Source organism: Penicillium brevicompactum (genome assembly GCF_028827555.1).
Source record: "Penicillium brevicompactum strain IBT 35665 chromosome Unknown utg000003l_segment0_segment0, whole genome shotgun sequence".
Lineage (NCBI taxonomy): Eukaryota > Fungi > Ascomycota > Eurotiomycetes > Eurotiales > Aspergillaceae > Penicillium > Penicillium brevicompactum.
In genome coordinates this window covers 246,492-264,262 of record NW_026623206.1, presented here as the reverse complement: position 1 = coordinate 264,262, position 17,771 = coordinate 246,492, and the positions used below count along the sequence as shown (strand labels likewise).

Genomic DNA, 17,771 nt, shown 5'->3' with positions numbered 1-17,771 from the left:
TGGCGATGATAATTTGGGTTACGGAGATTATAAGCGCCATGCACCTCAAATTGGTCAAGTGTGTCAAACAGAAACTGTGGGAAATACTTAGCAACTCTGAGATATCATTCGAGATACCGCAGCATACATCGGGTAATGTTGGTGTTGATGGTTCGAGGAAGGATATTCGCTCAGGTTCCCTACGGTGCCGCTCAAGAATCCAGGAATAGCAAAGTCTTCTTAGCTGAAACAAGATTGATATTGGCAAGGGATTGTGTGTGTTTGCTATGAGAGAGATAGGCACGAAAATTGAGGGATATCTAGAGCCCAGGAGAAAGGTGACCAACCACCACCACAGATGAACAAATCCCAGAACCCATAAATATTATCTTGCACCCATTTTCAGAGCATCTGAAATATCTTAAGCGCCAGGAAAACCAACTCTAGCTGGACTCTATTGATCTAAATTGAATCTCTGTAACACATTTATTGCCTAATCGGGAAGTTGACTCGCTATCCTGACGTTGTCGATCTTCTCGCATTCGATCACATTACAGTTTAACCCTTTCTCTAGATAATTGTTTCATATGTATCTATGGATTTTCATGGAGATTGTCATATTTTAAATTGCCTTTACATGTACTTGTACACAGTGCTATCTGACTGCAACGTCTTACAAGGCAGAGGAATAATCATTGTTATTGAAGCCAGATATCGAGGTTGTCCATCGGGGATATTTGCAAATGTTGCCATCTAAAAGATTGAGAAGAGCAGCTTTGGAAGGACTTATACGTATTGACGAAACGATGCAGAAGTTGGCTGATTGTTGAAGTTATCTTCCAAGTTTGCTTTAGTGCTGGTTACTCGCATCATGAATTCAGTTCATTATGTACATAAATCAAACAATTTCCCATATCAATATCCGTAAGCGGGTTTCTGACCCAAAAAGACGCTATCCGTTACCCAAAAGTACTCGTAACATTCAAAAGAACAAAAAAAACTTTCATGATCGCTGTGGGAAATGCACCGAGGAAGCTCACGAGTACCGAGTCTCGCCCTCACTATCGCTCAGACTGTCACGGCGACGACTGCGGCCATCACGGCGGTAACCCTTGGTCAGTCCTGGGATAGGATGCTTGTAGCTTCTGGTGCCGGAGTCTTCGGTGTCGACATTGGAATACTGGTACTCGGAACGGCTTCCTGCAGATGAGAAGTCCAGCGGCTCGGTGTAGTGGCCTTGGGCCGCAGAGCGGCGGTCGCGGTGCTTGCGGGGGCTGCTTGTGCGGGATGATGGTGCGGGAGGGGGACCAGATGGGACGTGGCTAGGAGGCTGGCTGCGGCGATCACGACGACGGTTGTGGCGACGAGTAGATGGATCACGGACGCGACGCTCTTCCGTTGTATGACTGATAACATCCTCGCTGCCCTCGGTGAAAGAGAATCCAGATGGATCTCTGTGGCGTTGGCGACGTGGGGGGGTCATCGTATGCAAAGTCGTGTGTCTGGCTCATCTCGCTCTGTTGGTAGGATGTGGGCGGGGCGGAGGTGTCATAGTCGCTGCCGTGGTAGGTTCCGTCGGCTTCGCGGTTCATGCCACCGATACGAGCAGGCTTCTCTTCACGGTACGCCCGGACGTCGGCATCTTCAGCACCTTCCCATTGCTCTTGCTTGTTTCGTCGGAGGAACTTCTCTTTCGCGTCTCTGAATCTCTTGCGGCGAGGTTTTTCCTCGGTGACTGTAGTTGCGGTTTCGGTGTATGATCCATCGGTGTATGAATATCCATCATCCGTGTAGCCTTTTCCGACGATACTACCACCACCAAGCTTCGTACTCTTCGTGGCGTTACTGAGAGTTTTGCCATCTGGTCCCTTGCGACGGAGGACGGTCGACTTGTACTCGTCCCAGTCACCGTTGCGCCAGACAAACCCACCATTTCGAGCCCAGAAGAAGAACCAAATTGCTGCCAAAACAAACGCTGCGCCAATAAGGGCAAACAAGGCCATCAGACCTTGCATCTTTATACTGTGTGGGTCAACGGTGCCCTGTCCATAGGACGCCTTTGTGGTGGTTGCTGAGTCGTCACGGGCGACAAGGGTGTGGGTGTTGAGGTTGAGTGAGGCCGTGGGATCTGTGCTGGCATCTCCGGCATCGCGAACATAGAGGCCGCCGGAGACTAATACTGGAATGTCTGGCACATCCTCGATCGGAACAGGAGCCATGATGATCGATCGAAGAAGCCAAGAGCACGCGGCTCAAGACTTGACTATCTGGGAATTGGTCAGTACGCTGAACATTCTTGCAATCAGTGGATCTGATCTTACTTTGGGAGCAAAGAGCAAAAAGATCACCAGATCTTGATAAGGGCTATGTCTGGAATGTGGAATGTGAGATGTGGAATGTGCAAAGGAACGAAATCACGGTGGGTTGAGGGGTATCGGGAGACAGAAGATGCAGGTGTGAGAAAACGTCAAACCAGATTGTGATCCGGCTTGACTTGACTGGCAGAATTGAGGAGGTTGGAGGAGGCTGGGGACTGTGTTTACGACGGTGGTTGTCACGGGCAACCCGCTTACATCACCCCCACTCGGCTCCACGTTGATCTATAAAAGTGTCGATCACCCACCGAGCATGACTGCCGCGGGATTCTGGACTCCCTACAGAAGTGGTGGAGCTCTTGAGTCATTCCACAGCCTACAGCCTTAGGAAAGAAGTGGATGAATTATTTATACTAGTAAATTCCACACCCGAGAAGTGAGCCTCTGAGGCAAGCCTCCATGCCCAAAACCTGTGATCAAACCCAGACAGCTCACGGGGTATCAAAAACTGGAGAACAGAAAACGCAGAGATCAAGGCCAATTCGAAAGTCCAAATCAATACAAAGAGCAAACGAAATCAACTACGGAGCTCGGTTCCAGAGGCCAAATAGAATCAACGTATAAAGTAGATATGGCCAAGGAAACAGATGACCTGTTGAGACATGACAAGTAAACAGATATGGGTATAATCTCTCTCCGCCAGGAGTCGCGAACAAAGCAAGGAGAAAGACACAGACCCAATGACAAGAAAGGCTATACACGAAATCGCTGACAAAAAGTAGACAGAAAGTAAAGCACATCAGACTTGTCATCGCAGGTCATCAGAATCGTACAATCATATCGCCATAAACAGGTGACGCATCACGGACATGAAAAAAGGGGTGGGGGCATTGTGTGCCCGATTGCTTTGCCCAAACACACAAAAATAGAAATAGAGAGAAAATCCAGACGGTTGTAAATGAAATCACACAAAGTCCTCCCAGCTTGGGCGAGACTGTCGGGCTTGGGGGCTAGGTTCTAGACCGTGGAAGATCCCAAGCTGCCCAACAGTGTCGCATTTGGTAAAATCCCAATGATTTTGTTTTTGTCCCGAAAGGACACCGGAACCCGAAGAAAAGGAAATGCAACATATGCGAAGCAATCGAAACTTTTGACAAACGAACAAGCCAACCAACGGCTATGCAGACACAAGATGGAATCACAACATGAAAAGAGACAGTGAAGATAAAAAAAAAGAAAAGCAAAGAAAATACCGAACCATGAGGGAAAAAAACAGAATGAAACGTGAGATAAACCAAGGAAGCAAAGTTCAACAGGGTGGGAAATCAATGGTGGTAACGACCTCCACCTGCGTAGGCTGACTGGCTGTCGCGGCGTGAGCCACGTTCCAGTCGGCGGTCTTCGCGAGTGCGTCGAACATCTTCGATCTCCCGATGGCGGCTAGCACCACCCGTATAATCAGAGCCAGAGCCATGGACATACTGCCTGGGCTGCCGAGGACCACCTCCGATGTTCAATCGGACGCCCCCGGTTTCCCCAGTACGAATGTTGATGGACTTGCCTGCAACTGCTTCCTGAGTAAATCCGATTTTCAATCCGTTCATTGTCAAGGTCATGTTCTTGTCTTCTTCTGTTCGTGAACCTGTACCGCTGCCACGGCTGCTGTTCGACCGGCTCTTCTGACTGCCGCTATCGCTCCCATTTCGGTTGGATGGCTTACTCGGGGGCAGAACCTCTTGCGAGAGAGGCAGGGCGGCAGTCGATGCTCGGCCGGACCGTGCAGCTTGGTAGTTTTCAGCGGCAAGTTCGCGATCCTCAAGGTCATCTGCGACGCTGGATGGTTCGTAGTAGTATTCGGTTGGCTTCCGTCGCCGGGAGCTGGCCACGGCCACCTGGGCAGATCCACGCTCAGCCGCGTAGCTCGTAGACCGGTGCGGGGCCCGCATGCTCTGGGTTCTCTCGGGCGGAGCATCCCTGGAAATGCGACGGTTTCCACGATCCCGGTCGGAAACTACGGGGAGGGAGTCCTTCAACTCTGCCAGATCCATTCGGTCATACTCACGATCCGCGCCTCTGTCCCGGTCCAGGTTTCTGGACGCACGGCGTTGGGACGGGACGGCAGCGGTGCTGGTGTGCACTTTCCGTGGTTCGGGTCGTTCGAGCACACGTTTGACCTGGTGAACCTGTGGGGTTGACCTGAGCTTGGGCTTGGGCATTGGTGGCGGTGGGGGAGCCATGCTTCCGCGGTAATAATCCTCATCTGGGTCCTGTTGGCTGATGGAAGGACGGCCACGGACCTCTCGCGAGGGATATCGCTCCAGAGGCTGGTCCTCCTCATACCATGGAGAGTATGCTCCGGAGTCCATTGGTGGGGGCGGTGGGGGCCCATAGACAGAGTTGGATCGATGCCGCCCTGGTTCTCGGGAGAGAGACCGCTCACGGGGGTATTCCGATGGGGCACCATATTCCGAGGGAGCGTAGTAGGTGGATTGTCCGTATGGAGAGGATGAGTACTGGTTCTGCATGTAGGCCGAGTTGGATGGTGGGGGACCATAGTCGTATCCGTGCATGGACGACTGGCTGTACATCGGAGATGCCACACCCGAGTTCATACCGGATCCCATGCCTGGTGGCATACCGTGGAAGCTCATGGGGCGACTGTTGTGGTAGGTGTGATATGAATGGGAGCGGTTGGATCGACCGGGGTTGCTGACGTGGATGCTTTCGACGGCGCCGTATCGAGGGGCGTGCGGGGAGGATGAGAAGTCCGGCACGGGAGGGCGTTGTTGGTAGAAGGGATACTCACCGGGACGAGTGTCAACGGGAGCGGAGGGTTGGTAGCCGTGGTAATCGTAGTAGTTATCGTGGTGGTACTGGCGAGCGTGGCCGGGGTCTCGTCGTTGAGACTTGGACGCTGACCGATGCACGTGAGCATGATGGGCAGTGCCCGCGTAGGCACCTACCATCTTCTCGTCGTGCGAAGGCCTGGATCGTTCCTTGTCTCTGCGTTCTCTGGTGGAACTTTTTCTGGAGAGGTCGGCACGTTTGGGGTTGTCCAGCTTAAGAGGGGCCGGGGGACTTTTTCCGCCTGACGGGCCAGATTGGGTGCTGTTGACGGTGGCGGCGGTGCGACTAGAATAACCTGAGTCACTGGCGCCGTCGATCAGCGGCTCCGGGTTTCTAGGATCCAACCTCGAGAGTTTGACAGCACTGTTGGGAGCAATGTTTGCTGACAACCTAGTGCCGGGTAGAGTAGCGTTGGAATCTTCGTCAAATTCTTCCACGAAGGCGGCCTGGGGGCCCTTACTGGCCATAATGTGGGCTGCACAAAAGGCGATCGGGGAGTCCCTAAAGTGCAAAAAAAGAATTAATTAAAAAAAAAAAAAAAAAAAAGAACAGGGTTGGCCCCGTCCAGCAGGGGCGACGTGTGTGGCTCCCGTAGGGCCCCAGATGATGTTCGACTTACAGGAAGCCACTGCCTTTTTTTTTTCTCTCGATGAGTCAGATAGTATGCGTCTTCCTCTGCGTGTTTTTTCCCCCTCTATTTTTTCTTTCTTGCCCAACCCCAAAGTGGGCCCAATCAAGTAATCGGGCCTGCCGATCGCTAAGGGCGATGGCAGGCGACTGCAGCGGATTTCTGTCAAGCGGAGAGTGCTGAGTCGTACTTTGAAAAGCGCAGTGTCTCCATCGAAATAGTTGGGCTTAGAGAGTCAGGCGCGTTGGGTCAAGAGAGAGAGAGAGAAAAAGAATTTCCGGAAAAAAATAAAAATGAAAATGAAAGCAAAGCCTCTCTGGCAGCCGATGAGTGGTGGAGTGGACTTGCAGCTGCAGGACTGAGGTTGGGTTGAGAATTTGGGATCCTCTGCCTGACGGTCTTGGGTCTTAGAACCTGGTGGGGAGAGTGGAGTCGATGGGCATACAAAAGTGAGGGGTGATAAGAACACCCTGCAAGAACAAGAGAGGGAGGGAAGAGGGAAGAGAGAGAATGAGAGAGAGAAAAAAAGGAATGTAGAAAAGAAGCGACAGAAAATCAGGGAGAAAATGATTAAAAAAACAGAATCAAAGAAATGGGGTTTCACGAAGAGGCTCTCGGGTACCCAACTCAAATGGAAAAAAAGAGAGAAGTGGGGGGGGAATACCGGCGTCATTTCTTATTTATCTCTTCTATCCTCATTTTACTTCGGATTTTACATTCTTTTCTTTTCTTTTCCTTTTTTTCTTTTTTCTTTTTTCCGTTTTCCCCATGAGTCACTGGTATGAATTTCCGAGGTACGGAGTATGGAGTATGGTATAGAACTTGCAGTACATTGTATTGTACGGAGTATGCAATTGTATAGATTGTTTACATTTACTGTGGACCCGAAGGCATCCGTGGTTGCAAGCCTTGGATCCATGGTAGCCATCAATCCTTATTTCTTGCCCCATTGACTTTGAAGTGTACGGAGTACACACTCTGATGGCACCGACACCATGCAGAGACATTCGTTTTTATCTCGTAGCTTTTCTCATTTCCTATTTCTCCCTAAAGCGCATGGTGACTAACGCCCAACCGTGTTTGCGGCCCAATGATCGCCTCCACCAAGAAGGGTCTTCCCTGTCAAGAAATTAAAAGAACCCGTTCGTCTCTTGGGAAAGAAAAAAAAAATTCGGTTATGTTTCGGTCGCTCCCCGAGGCTTCTTCATCGGCTTGGGTTTGTGTTCCATATCTCTCACGGCTGTCCAGGACAATGTATACAATGTACAATGACAATTGTATCTGGTACCTACGCGGGAAAAAGTCGGTGGGGAAAGACACCCTGCACCTCCCACCTGCAACATTAATTCCCACTGTGCGATGGGACTCAAGATCCTGCGATGGAATCATCACTCCCTCTTTGCCACCGCGGTGGAGTGACTCATGATAAATTCTCTCACTTTCCATCGAGACCCCGTCCAGGCCAAAGGGGACTAGAATTGAGTAAAGAGGGACTGAGCACTGCATGGCATTCGTCGTCAGAGACCCCTCCGTCCATGTGGCAGGTTATCTTTGGATCTCGTCACTTCTCCGCACCAGGTTGTCCGGGACTCCGAAGTGACTTCGACGATGGCAGTGCGTTCGAGCAAAGTCAATGTACTTGTACAAGTTGCTAAGTAGAGATATTCCTGCTCTCAAGTACGGCGTACACTCTGCGGTACTAGTAGGCCGAAACCTTCTGAGCAGGATCGGGTTAGATTGGTATGACATGCAGCACGGACGGTTTATCATTGCCATTGTGGATTCCTTCATATCCCTTGCGTCGTGAGATCCAGTTCATGAGATTGCCACACGTGCGAATATCTATAGAAATTGCGATGAGCAGTGACTCTGAACTATAGCCGATGAAAGTTTCTGTCGAGCTCAGAGCCGAGAAGCCAAGAGTACATGGACCCAACTCGTTATCGCAGGTCTAGAGAGGCTCAACAGGAGGGAAAAGTCACCCGCTCTTGATCCCACCCGGGATCTTCATGCGGCTCTAGTGCAGATAGTCCATGGCGCTCCCGTCTCCAGGGCTTCCTTTGCCATGACATCTTTCCATGGGCGTGATCGCAAGTCTTCGTATCGGGCCCGGAAGCACCATGTGCACCGGGACATATCTCAATTCGGATCGCAGCAGCTATTAAGCTTTGCTCGCATATTTTCTATTCGGGATGCAATCACGTTGCTTCTGTCAACTACAAATTCCGTAGGTCATGATTCATTCATCCCGCCTGATTGATTAATTCCCCTCTCTCGGGAAAATAATAGTAGGTCAAGGAGCGACCCCCTTGCGTCCTTCTGTGAGATGGCATCAGCTCCTTGAGGTCAAGGTCTTCACCGCTCTTTCATGAATGCCAGTGACTACCTGTCTGGTGACGGAGAGGAGGGGATATCGGTCCAATTGTATTCATTCTTTTGTTCCAGATGCTTCTGTCGGGGATTTTAGTGGCTTGGAGTGGAAGAAGAACAATAGATGACTTGCAGGCGGATCAATGGATACTCTGATCGTCTGATACTAGTTGTTACTAGCTGATATTTGGACTGGTTTCAGATAACCTTCTTGCAGATAGAACTAAATCATCGGAGACTTGACCTCGGCACGCAATAATCAACTATAATCATGTTGGTGTGGTACAAAGACATTGGTGGAAAAAGCAACCAGTCCCGTGGATGCCCACGCCTTGACAAAGTCGCACAGGACTCCTAGCGGCTTGCGGGATTGGAGATAATCGCATATCTCCAACTGGCGAGTGGCTGCCATACCGGATAGAGGTCCCCGACAAGCGGTCACTCATGTCCGCGTATACGGACGGGCTGTTAATGTGCTCGCCGAGCACGTGAAAGAAAAAGAAAGAGAAACAAACAAAATCTCAATAGTATACAATGCAAGCAGCGCAAGTCTCACCATTGCGCCTCTTGCGAACAATCATCCGACTGCCCTAGTTCTTTCGCAGATACAGGGCAATCCATCCGAACAGTCGATAAACTGCAATAATGCCAACAAGAATTCCAGCCCACTTCCCGGTCCGACCAGTGGCATAGCCATATGACTCCAGTACCCCGGTGCCACGAATGAGACATTGATCTGCTAGATCGGTGTTGTACATGCACTGGCATCCGGCGCCACAGGAATAGGTACGTTTTGAGAACTCGTTGACCATCATACCCTGGAATACATATGCCTGAATATCAAAAGTCAGCTTAACGAGGTACTTAACTTCTTATAGCAAGGCGTCAGCATACCTGATAGTCGATGTAGTGAAACACATATTTCCAAAACGGATTGAGAATCGTCGGCGTGACCAGAAACCCTCCGACACTCATCCACAGTCCATTTGCAAATGCTACCAGCGCCAAGGCGATCACAAAGTTCGGGAAGATTGCTGTCACGAGGACTACGAGCGATTCGGCGGCAACAAGGTCGAGGAAGATCCACATCACCCAGGTGAAGAACGCTTCCGCGGTTGGTTGGAAGTTTGAAAGCCAGTATGAGACAATCGAGAAGAGGATGGAGATTAGGACTAGGCTTGGTTAGGGTGTGGTCATGGAGCAGGGAGTGGGATACATACACAAGAAGGGCAACCCGATCAAAAAGTTAGATATCATGAAGGGTGTTGCACCGTAGAGCCCGTTAGCTCTCTCTTTTGCGAAGGTTGCCCGGTCTTCTAGGAATGCTGGGACGTAGGCTACAGCCATGAAAGACATAAAAGCAGAACCGAAGAACTATTTTGATAAGCGAGTGAATCTTTGTATCATGAATCAAAGGAGGACTCACGATCGCATTGATGAAAGGCTGAATGTATTCCTGAGATGGATGAAGTCGAAGCCACACAGTACCCATCATGATGGCCAAACCTGTGTCACGTCAATCGCTGCAAGTTTGAGGGATCGTATGATAGTCATACCAAGATACATGACAATGCGAATTCCATATGCGACGACATCACGGTAGGACTTGATAAAAGACCGGTGCAAAAGAGCCAAGGTGATCGAAAGTCCATTTGGCCGAGTCATGTCCTCCATTGCGGACTTGTTGACAGTCTTCTCCACTGAATGAACTCGCTCGGAAATCTCTTTTGTAACACTGACCGCTTGTGTCGACTCAGTCCAAGCATTCTGGATAGCTTGCACCCTCTCACTGGCAAGTTCCTTGGAGCCTGAAAAATCCGAGCTGACGATATCCAACAGAAATTCGGCCGGATTGGTCTGGAGAGGTACCGGGTAGCCGATGGTATCAAAGTAGCTCTCAACATGCTCGGTTCGGCCAAAATAGCAAGTTCTCCCAGATGAAAGGAGAAGCAGCTTATCAAACAGCTTGAATGTTGTGGTCGACGGTTGGTGAATACTCGCGATGATGATGAGCTATGGCATGTTAGAGACTGCAACAGCGTTGGTGATGACTGGCTTACATTATTGGCTCTAGCAAGTTCCCTCGCATATGAGATTACCTCATAACTGGCTGTTGAGTCCAGTCCACTGGTTGGCTCGTCCAGGAACAAGATCTTGGGACAAGTGATGAGCTGGCTAGCAACGCTCACGCGGCGCTTCTGGCCACCACTGATCCCCTTTCGGATCGGGGTGCCAACCAAAGTGTTTGCTTGCTTCTGAATACCAAATGCTTCCAAAAGGGTTCGGATTCGCTCCATACGTTGAAGTTTTGATACGGATCTGTTGGAGGGAAATTATTGTCAGTACTGGATGGCGGAGCTGACGTTGGCTGCAATTGCAACGCGACATACCTAGGCAAGGAAAGATCTGCTGCAAACTTCAATGTCTCTTGCACAGTCAGGGACCCTATCAATGCATCCTCCTGCTCGACATAGGAGGTCATCCGCTGGAAAGATCTGGCGTCGGCCTGTGAGTCGTTCACGTAGGTCTCCCCGATCACCTTTGCGCCGGACGACGCGGCACGTCGAGCGAGAACGTTGAGAAGAGTTGTCTTACCACAGCCCGAGGGGCCCATCAAGGCAACCAGCTCCCCTGTCGAACAGGTGTCAATACAGGGTTTGGTATAAAGTTTGAGCCTGGACCCATACCATGTTGTGCATCACCGCTGATAGCATTGATCAAATCGCGGGACTTCTTGGTCTCTCGGTCTCTGACTGTGACAGTCAGATCCTGCCACGAGAAGCTTTGTACAGTCTGGTTCAAGAGAAAGTCTCCACCGTCGTTTCGCTCCAGGTCCGGGGACCTGGCCAAGTTCGATATCGAGGGATCATGCATGCTGCTAGAGGCGAACGGTTGACGGCAGATGCTAGTAACTTGAAGACTCAGACAGTACAGTATCAGACGCCCGTTTCGGTCGAGTCCGGTTCTATATAGAGGTGGGCTGAAGAGAGCAGCGAAAAGAGACAACCAGCGAGAATCGTCTATCTGAGGCTATTCAGCACGATGTACGATTGCAGACAGGCCTCAGCGGGGTCAGCTTTTATAGATTTTGATCTCGTCTAGCCATGCGGTGATTACATATCCCTGCCGGGGAGTGGAGTGGAGCGTGACCATCACACATATGTGGAGTCCGAGGTCCCCGACTGAGGCTGAAGATTCACTCCTGTCTTAGGGCTCCGGGCGGGGATCAGGCTGACATAAGAATCTGTATGTCCCAAGGTTCCCCAGGTCCCCGGATACTGAACGGCGATTGAAGAAACCAATAACGGGCTTTGAAAAAGAAAAGATAAAATCAGGAGAACAATGCCATTGCTTACTAGGTGGCTGGGTCTAGAACTGTGCATGTTCTAGCGTGCGCATCTTCCGCACGCTGGCCCTGGAGACTATCGTGTTGATCAATTTCTGAGACTACCCTTGGAAGCCCCCAATGGATCTGAAAGCCACCAATTTACACGAAAATCTAAGGCTGTCCATACTATTGTCAGACATATTGGAGTTTGAGTTGTCTTTACGCGAAGAAAATATAATAGCAAAAATAATCCCAGTGATGAAGAATCACTGCCATTTTTATTTGTCCCGCTCTTGGCGCCCAATGCAGCTAAAATAAAATCAAGATATACCATGGAAAGGGGGTGTTCGAACAGAAATAAAGGTTGAGTCAAGTCGCATTTACATACTATTGGCAGATTAGTGATTGTGCCTTCGGTTATATAGGGGAATACTAACCGCTCAACGGGGTTCAGACCAAGAACGCGCATGCCGTTGTTCAGGACCTGGCGAGCTGAGGCATACAAGGCCATACGAGCCTGCTTAACATCGGGCTCGCTGCCGATGACCTTCAGAACATCGTAGCTGGAGCTGAGCATGTGAGTCATGCGGAACAGGTAGCTGAGAACAGTGATGGGCTCAAGGGTCTTGGCGGTTTGCAGGAGCACGTCGGGCCACTGGGCCAAGAGACGAACAAGATCAACAGCGTGCTTCTCAGTCAACAAATCGAAGTTGGCGTTGACCAGCTCATCGACATTCAGCTCAGACTTGCGAGCCATGGAGCAAAGACGAGCGTGAGCGTACTGCAGGTAGGGACCAGTGTCACCCTCGAAGGATGTCATGGCGTCCAAGTTGAAGTCATAGCCGTTGACACTGGAGAGGAGAATATGTCAGCATGCAATTAACATTTCGGGGGAGAGTTCAACTGGTTTTCACATACCGCTTGCCAGTCATGTCTTGCACCATGACGGAGGTGATACCCAAGATATCAGCAGTCTTTTCGGGGTCCTCGACTTGCGCATACTTGACCTCGTTCTTCTTCATCACCTCGTGCATCTTCTCGCCGACGTCGCGCAAGATGTCATCCAAAAACTTAACAGTACCCTTGCGGGTGCTCATACCACGAACCATACCAAAGTTGATGTGCTGGCAGCGAGAAGCCAGGTCCTTGTGGCCCATCAGCTCAGTGACCTTGAAAAGCTGGGCCAGGTGAAGGTCCTGCTGAGAAGCAACAACGTAAATCATCTTGTCGAAGTGGTATTCCTCGTCACGCTCGGTGATGGCACCGATATCGCGAGTCAGGTAAAGAGGAGTACCATCCTTGCGAACAATGATGGCCTTGCCCAGCTTCTTTGCGCCGTGCTTGGTGAAGTCCACAATAACAGCGCCCTCTGATTCTTCAGAGACACCGGCCTTCTCCATGAGCTTGTAGGCACCAGTCATGCTCTCGGACTTGATTTGAGATTCACCAGAGTAGACGTCGAAGTCGATGTTCAGGCGGGCGTATGTCTGCTTGTACTTCTCAATGCTGAGATCACGGAACTTGCGCCAGAGGGCAAGTGCCTCAGGGTCACTGTCCTCCATGCTCTTGAAGTAGCGGCGAGCCTTCTCATCCTCGCTAACATCCACAAGCTTGGCAAGTTGGGCGTCCAATTCAGTAACATCCTCGGACTTCTCCTTCTTGGCCTTGATCTGTTCCTTGAGTTCCTTGATGGGGCCATCCTGCTCGCTGACAAGACCGTTGACCTTGACGTAGACATCAAAGAGGTGGTTGATGGGGTCCTTGACAAGGGCTTCCTCATTACCGAAGTACTTGAAGCCGTTGGCCAACAGACCGTACTGCTTACCCCAGTCACCAAGGTAGTTCATCTTAATAACGTCCCATCCCATAACAGTGTAGATGTTGGCAAGGAAACCACCAATGATAGTACTGCGCAAGTGACCGGCGTGGAAGGGCTTGGCGATGTTGGGCGAAGAGAACTCAATGATGATCTTCTTTTGGCCCTTAGAGGGGTCGGCAGGGTCCTTTTGACCCTGGTTGCCGTTTGTTCCATAAGCAGCCTTCTCCTTGAGAATGCGACCAAGGACGCTGTTTTTCAATGGCTGGGGCTTGACGAAGAACTGCACGTGAGGACCGAGAGGGGTTGGGGGGTGAATGAGGTCGGACTCTGGGAACTTGCTCGCAACCTCCTTGGCGAGCTCAACGGGGTTCTGCTTGATTTGGAGAGAGGCAACCTATTTGCGACAGCAACATTAGCCTACTGGTCAATCATCGGGCGGGACGGGAGGCAGCATGAAGAACGTACCGGCAATGAAAGATCACCTTTGTCCAGGGTGCTGGTCCACGCAACACGAGAGTAGACCTTCTCAGCATCGACACTGAGGTATTTGCTGATCTCAGTCGCGATGTGTTCACGGTAGATATCCATTGGGTTCAAGGTCGGAAAGCAGCCGGCGAACTTGGACCGCTGTTCAGTCGATTGGAGGGGACAAGGCCGCCACGGAGGCGGGGAGTGAAGCTGACGCCATGACGGGAGATCGCGAGGTAAATGACGCGCGGGGTATCAGAGGCTTCAAGAAACGTGAGGTTTTAGAGGGGTAGCGCAATGGAGAAAAAAAGGCTGTGAACCGCCGGGCCCCGCTTAGACAATGACCCATAAAGAGGGGGACTCACTCGGGGATCTTTTTTTTGCCTCTCTACTTTTTTTTCCCGTGACTCACGCAAGGCGGTGAATTTGTCACGTGCATATATACCATTTTCAAATGTTAATCGATGCCATCGGGATGAACAAGTAGCAGGTCTCTTCTCATATCAATGGATTTGCTTCAAATATGCCTGAAATTATGGTTAGAAAATCGAATCAATTTCCAATGCTTCCTGTCATTATCTCTAACATTTTTGGTTTTCCCCCAATGTATATTTTGACAGTGTGTAACAACCTTGGAACATGTACACAATCCCATACTCTGGTGTTAACCTTGCAAAGTTTCTAAATTTGAAAATCTCGAGTTAGTGGGACTCAGTTTAAATAGTCATAAGAAGTGGATTTTATTATTTAAAGTTTCAACAGCAGAGCTGCATATTAACATACAGCGAATGTACATAAACACACACCGTTGGGGCAGCCAACCACAGACAGCCCTGGCGTCTTGACGTCATGTACCAGGAGCACAGTAGATAGTTCCTTGATATCACAGCCTTTTGCCTTTTTTGCTGCCTTTTAATACTTTTGTTATTCACCTTGTAATTTTCCAAGACCGTCTTTCAGGTCCACCCCCACAATGAAGCAGAGTCGCCGAGAATCCGCATTAATAAAGTCCATACAGTCTGCATTGACCCGTGACAATCATTCAAAAAAGACTCTCCTTAAGAAGCTTCTGGCTTTCTTCTCGGTGCGCCGGATAAAACTCACACGACATGAGCGAGAACTGTTCGAGAAACTACGTGGCGAGGTATGGAAGTTTGATCTGAACGAATACCAAGCAAGCTTCCATACAAGAGGACAGCTTCCATTCAAGACAGTGGGCGACTTGGGCTACTCAGGATCGGTGAGCGAATAAATAATCCAACCTTGGAATGACTCGGAGCGTAGCTAATGACATCTTACAGACTTTTCTCGCTACGGTTGACACACGTTTGATTGTAAAGAGCCTGCCGCGCCATTTCGAGTACTCCTTTTTCCAAGAGGACCTTCTTCTGCCTTACTTTGAGTATATGTCCCAAAATCCAGATTCTTTACTTGTATGGATTACAGACTATCTCATTGCACCTTATGTTACTCTGGGCACACTCTTTGGATTGACCCCAGCCCATCATATTGTCATGGAGAACACGATGTGCGGCCGAGATGAAGACCCAGCCGCTGAGAAGTGGGAAACATACGATTTGAAGCCAATTGATTACTTTTATCCAGAGCGTGATATCATGCCTCGGACTCTAGTAAGCGATGAGACGCTCAACAAGCTGGCAGATAGATTCGATGAAAAGCTCTATTTGTCTCGCTCAGACTACAAGTGCTTCTGGGATATGATCCAGAAAGATACGGCCTTCCTTCAGGACGCTAATGTTGTTGATTATTCTTTGTTCCTGATTCGTATACCTGCGTCTTCAGATCTTCCGGTGCAGGGTCGGAGAAGTCCATGGCGAGCAGGGCTGCCATCTGCTGATGGACAGTGGAAGTACCGTGCGGTCATACTAGACTTCTTTTGGGCTCGACACAAGCTTCAGCCTCTGGCACTATCAGGCGTGGTGCAGACCTTCAACGTCGTGGGAAGGCAAGGGCCCATGACTATCACGACCACGCCAAGTGAATATCGTGACAAGTTCTTGACCATGGTTTCTGAGATGATTGAAGAACATTGAACAACCCTGGAGATAAACCCAGCCTTCGCGTACCAATTTTGAACTATTCGAAGATATCTCTCGCGCCACTGATTTCTTTGCTTTGAAATATCTACCGATGACTCAATTTCATAACTTTACTCAGGAGCAAGCCATAGCTACCACACAACCTTGAAGCATGAGCATATCAAGATATCATCTACCTGTGTATGTTGTAAGCACACAAGCTGGTTATATTTTCTGTGAAAGTAACTCAGTGATGTACCACCTTCAAATTGGCGTCTTTGATTTTGAAAGGTCCCTTGCTCAGTATTTTGACGCTCCGCGGAAAGCTTACAATCCAAAGTCTGTGACCATGGCTGCACCAAGACCTCGATCGGAGGTTCACACCCAGAAGCCATCGAAGCCATCCAAAGTTTTAGTGACGTTGTCTTACCAACCTTGACAACTAGAGATCGTGGGACAAGATTTCTTTTTTTTTAGTAGTTCTTTGATCGTTTCCACATACTAAAAGACCTTTGAGGAGCAACAATTTAATTGTGATAAAAGGTCATTGTTCCGAAGAGATGATGAAAGGCCATTGAATGAATATGCCTGAAAGAATACAACTCAAACCTTGGCGATGTCCATTTAAGCAAGTAGATACCCCAACCCTAACAGAGGTAGACGTATTATACCAAGGTCCAAGTTTCACAAACCAGGTCGAGACAACAAAAGATTTCCCTCAGCCCAGTAGACCATCATCAGCAAGCCACTTGGCACGCACGCTGTACTATCAGCGATATAACAGACCACAATGTCCTTCTACATCACTTGTCACAACGGACTAGGTGTTGATGTGGCTGACGACGCATATTGGATAAACATAGTGTTCCGCTACGGAGAGAACCTCCTCATGCGCACTGACGGGGCAGTCATGACCCGAGTCATTGAGCGACTTCAAGAGAATAGATTTGACTTTGCTGACATACCTTGGGATTTGGAGATAAGGTGGTGTATTTCCCTTCCAGTTTCTGGACAGCACATGAACGATGAAAACAGAACCGAAGATGCACTGCAGCTGGCAAAATGGTACAAAAAGCAAATCGATCTTGGAAATGCTACTATCAACAGAGCCCTTCTTTTCGACATGAAACCATACCATTCAGGTAAGAATTGTTGTCATGGCAGTGTGTGTGACCGAATTCTTCACCCGGAGTGGTATGGACCGCCTGAGGTTGAGTGGGACTCAGTCACTGAGTATTCCTCTGGAGGATCAGACACTGAAGAGACTAGTTCGTCGGCAGAAAAAAGTTAAACAGTGTGTAGGTGATGTTTATACCAATTTATTGTTAGGCAAGTGAAATAAATAAATAAATTCGGCCAAGTCCCCGGCAATTCAAGGTTAGAGTTGTGAGTTCAAGCAATTGAAGTAGTTGAGCCTCATCCACGTGGCGTAAGCCCCCTTGCAGAAATTGTTGTTACTAGCACCACTTGAAGTTAGACCCAAGACTAGATAACACAATGGGGAATCAAGAGGTGAGAAAATTGAAAACTGGAAAGGCCGTCCCGCCCCAACAAAGACCGGTCCCACCTGGGCGTTCACAACAACCATCATGGCCGTTTGTGGGATCATCGATCAACATTGGCATCGTATGATTTGGTACTCCGTATACTTCAATAGCTCAAACCCTGTAACTATAAGCTTTATTGCAACGTGTTGAACGATGAGCCGAGACTAGATAATACCCCTCACTTTTTTCTTTTTTTGTCGAGCCGATGCCGGCATGAAGATTCCCCTCGTACGAGACGGTTAAACACGGTGCGCTATCAAATGACCACAACACTCTACGTGTACTTGATTACCTTGCGAGGAATGAAAACCTGACCATTAGAGAATTTCTCGCACTATTGAAAGTTGAGTCAACAAGAGAAAAAAATTGAATTGCGTGCCATGGAACAAGAGCGGATGACAGACTCAATGGCAGGATGATTAGGGTTGATT

At 49.4% G+C, this 17,771-nt stretch overlaps 7 protein-coding genes across 7 annotated transcripts; 2 read left to right on the top strand and 5 right to left on the bottom strand.

Annotated features, from left to right (window-relative positions):
* Positions 1–1,015: 1,015 nt before the first annotated feature.
* N7506_003981 (uncharacterized protein) lies at positions 1,016–2,198 on the bottom strand (the record flags this gene model as incomplete). The annotated part of the gene is given in 2 exon segments (XM_056953276.1): positions 1,016–1,433; positions 1,450–2,198. The coding sequence occupies 2 exon segments, from the start codon at positions 2,196–2,198 to the stop codon at positions 1,016–1,018; spliced, it is 1,167 nt and encodes a 388-aa protein (XP_056812165.1).
* A 1,421-nt stretch (positions 2,199–3,619) lies between these two features.
* N7506_003980 (uncharacterized protein) lies at positions 3,620–5,608 on the bottom strand (the record flags this gene model as incomplete). The annotated part of the gene is made up of 1 exon (XM_056953275.1): positions 3,620–5,608. The coding sequence occupies one exon, from the start codon at positions 5,606–5,608 to the stop codon at positions 3,620–3,622; it is 1,989 nt and encodes a 662-aa protein (XP_056812164.1).
* Positions 5,609–8,729: 3,121 nt separating this feature from the next.
* N7506_003979 (putative ABC transporter) lies at positions 8,730–11,013 on the bottom strand (the record flags this gene model as incomplete). Its single annotated transcript, XM_056953274.1, has 8 exons — positions 8,730–8,972; positions 9,034–9,311; positions 9,360–9,513; positions 9,566–9,645; positions 9,696–10,152; positions 10,200–10,458; positions 10,530–10,770; positions 10,827–11,013. 8 exons carry the CDS (start codon positions 11,011–11,013, stop codon positions 8,730–8,732), a joined length of 1,899 nt encoding a protein of 632 aa, XP_056812163.1.
* Positions 11,014–11,847: 834 nt separating this feature from the next.
* N7506_003978 (arginine--tRNA ligase) lies at positions 11,848–13,874 on the bottom strand (the record flags this gene model as incomplete). The annotated part of the gene is made up of 4 exons (XM_056953273.1): positions 11,848–11,854; positions 11,905–12,318; positions 12,386–13,680; positions 13,752–13,874. 4 exons carry the CDS (start codon positions 13,872–13,874, stop codon positions 11,848–11,850), a joined length of 1,839 nt encoding a protein of 612 aa, XP_056812162.1.
* Positions 13,875–13,879: 5 nt separating this feature from the next.
* N7506_003977 (uncharacterized protein) lies at positions 13,880–14,103 on the bottom strand (the record flags this gene model as incomplete). The annotated part of the gene is given in 2 exon segments (XM_056953272.1): positions 13,880–14,016; positions 14,028–14,103. 2 exon segments carry the CDS (start codon positions 14,101–14,103, stop codon positions 13,880–13,882), a joined length of 213 nt encoding a protein of 70 aa, XP_056812161.1.
* A 624-nt stretch (positions 14,104–14,727) lies between these two features.
* Positions 14,728–15,808, top strand: N7506_003976 (phosphatidylinositol phosphate kinase family protein; the record flags this gene model as incomplete). Its single annotated transcript, XM_056953271.1, has 2 exons — positions 14,728–14,994; positions 15,056–15,808. The coding sequence occupies 2 exons, from the start codon at positions 14,728–14,730 to the stop codon at positions 15,806–15,808; spliced, it is 1,020 nt and encodes a 339-aa protein (XP_056812160.1).
* Positions 15,809–16,818: 1,010 nt separating this feature from the next.
* N7506_003975 (uncharacterized protein) lies at positions 16,819–17,084 on the top strand (the record flags this gene model as incomplete). The annotated part of the gene is made up of 2 exons (XM_056953270.1): positions 16,819–16,858; positions 16,936–17,084. The coding sequence occupies 2 exons, from the start codon at positions 16,819–16,821 to the stop codon at positions 17,082–17,084; spliced, it is 189 nt and encodes a 62-aa protein (XP_056812159.1).
* Between the last annotated feature and the right edge of the window lie 687 nt (positions 17,085–17,771).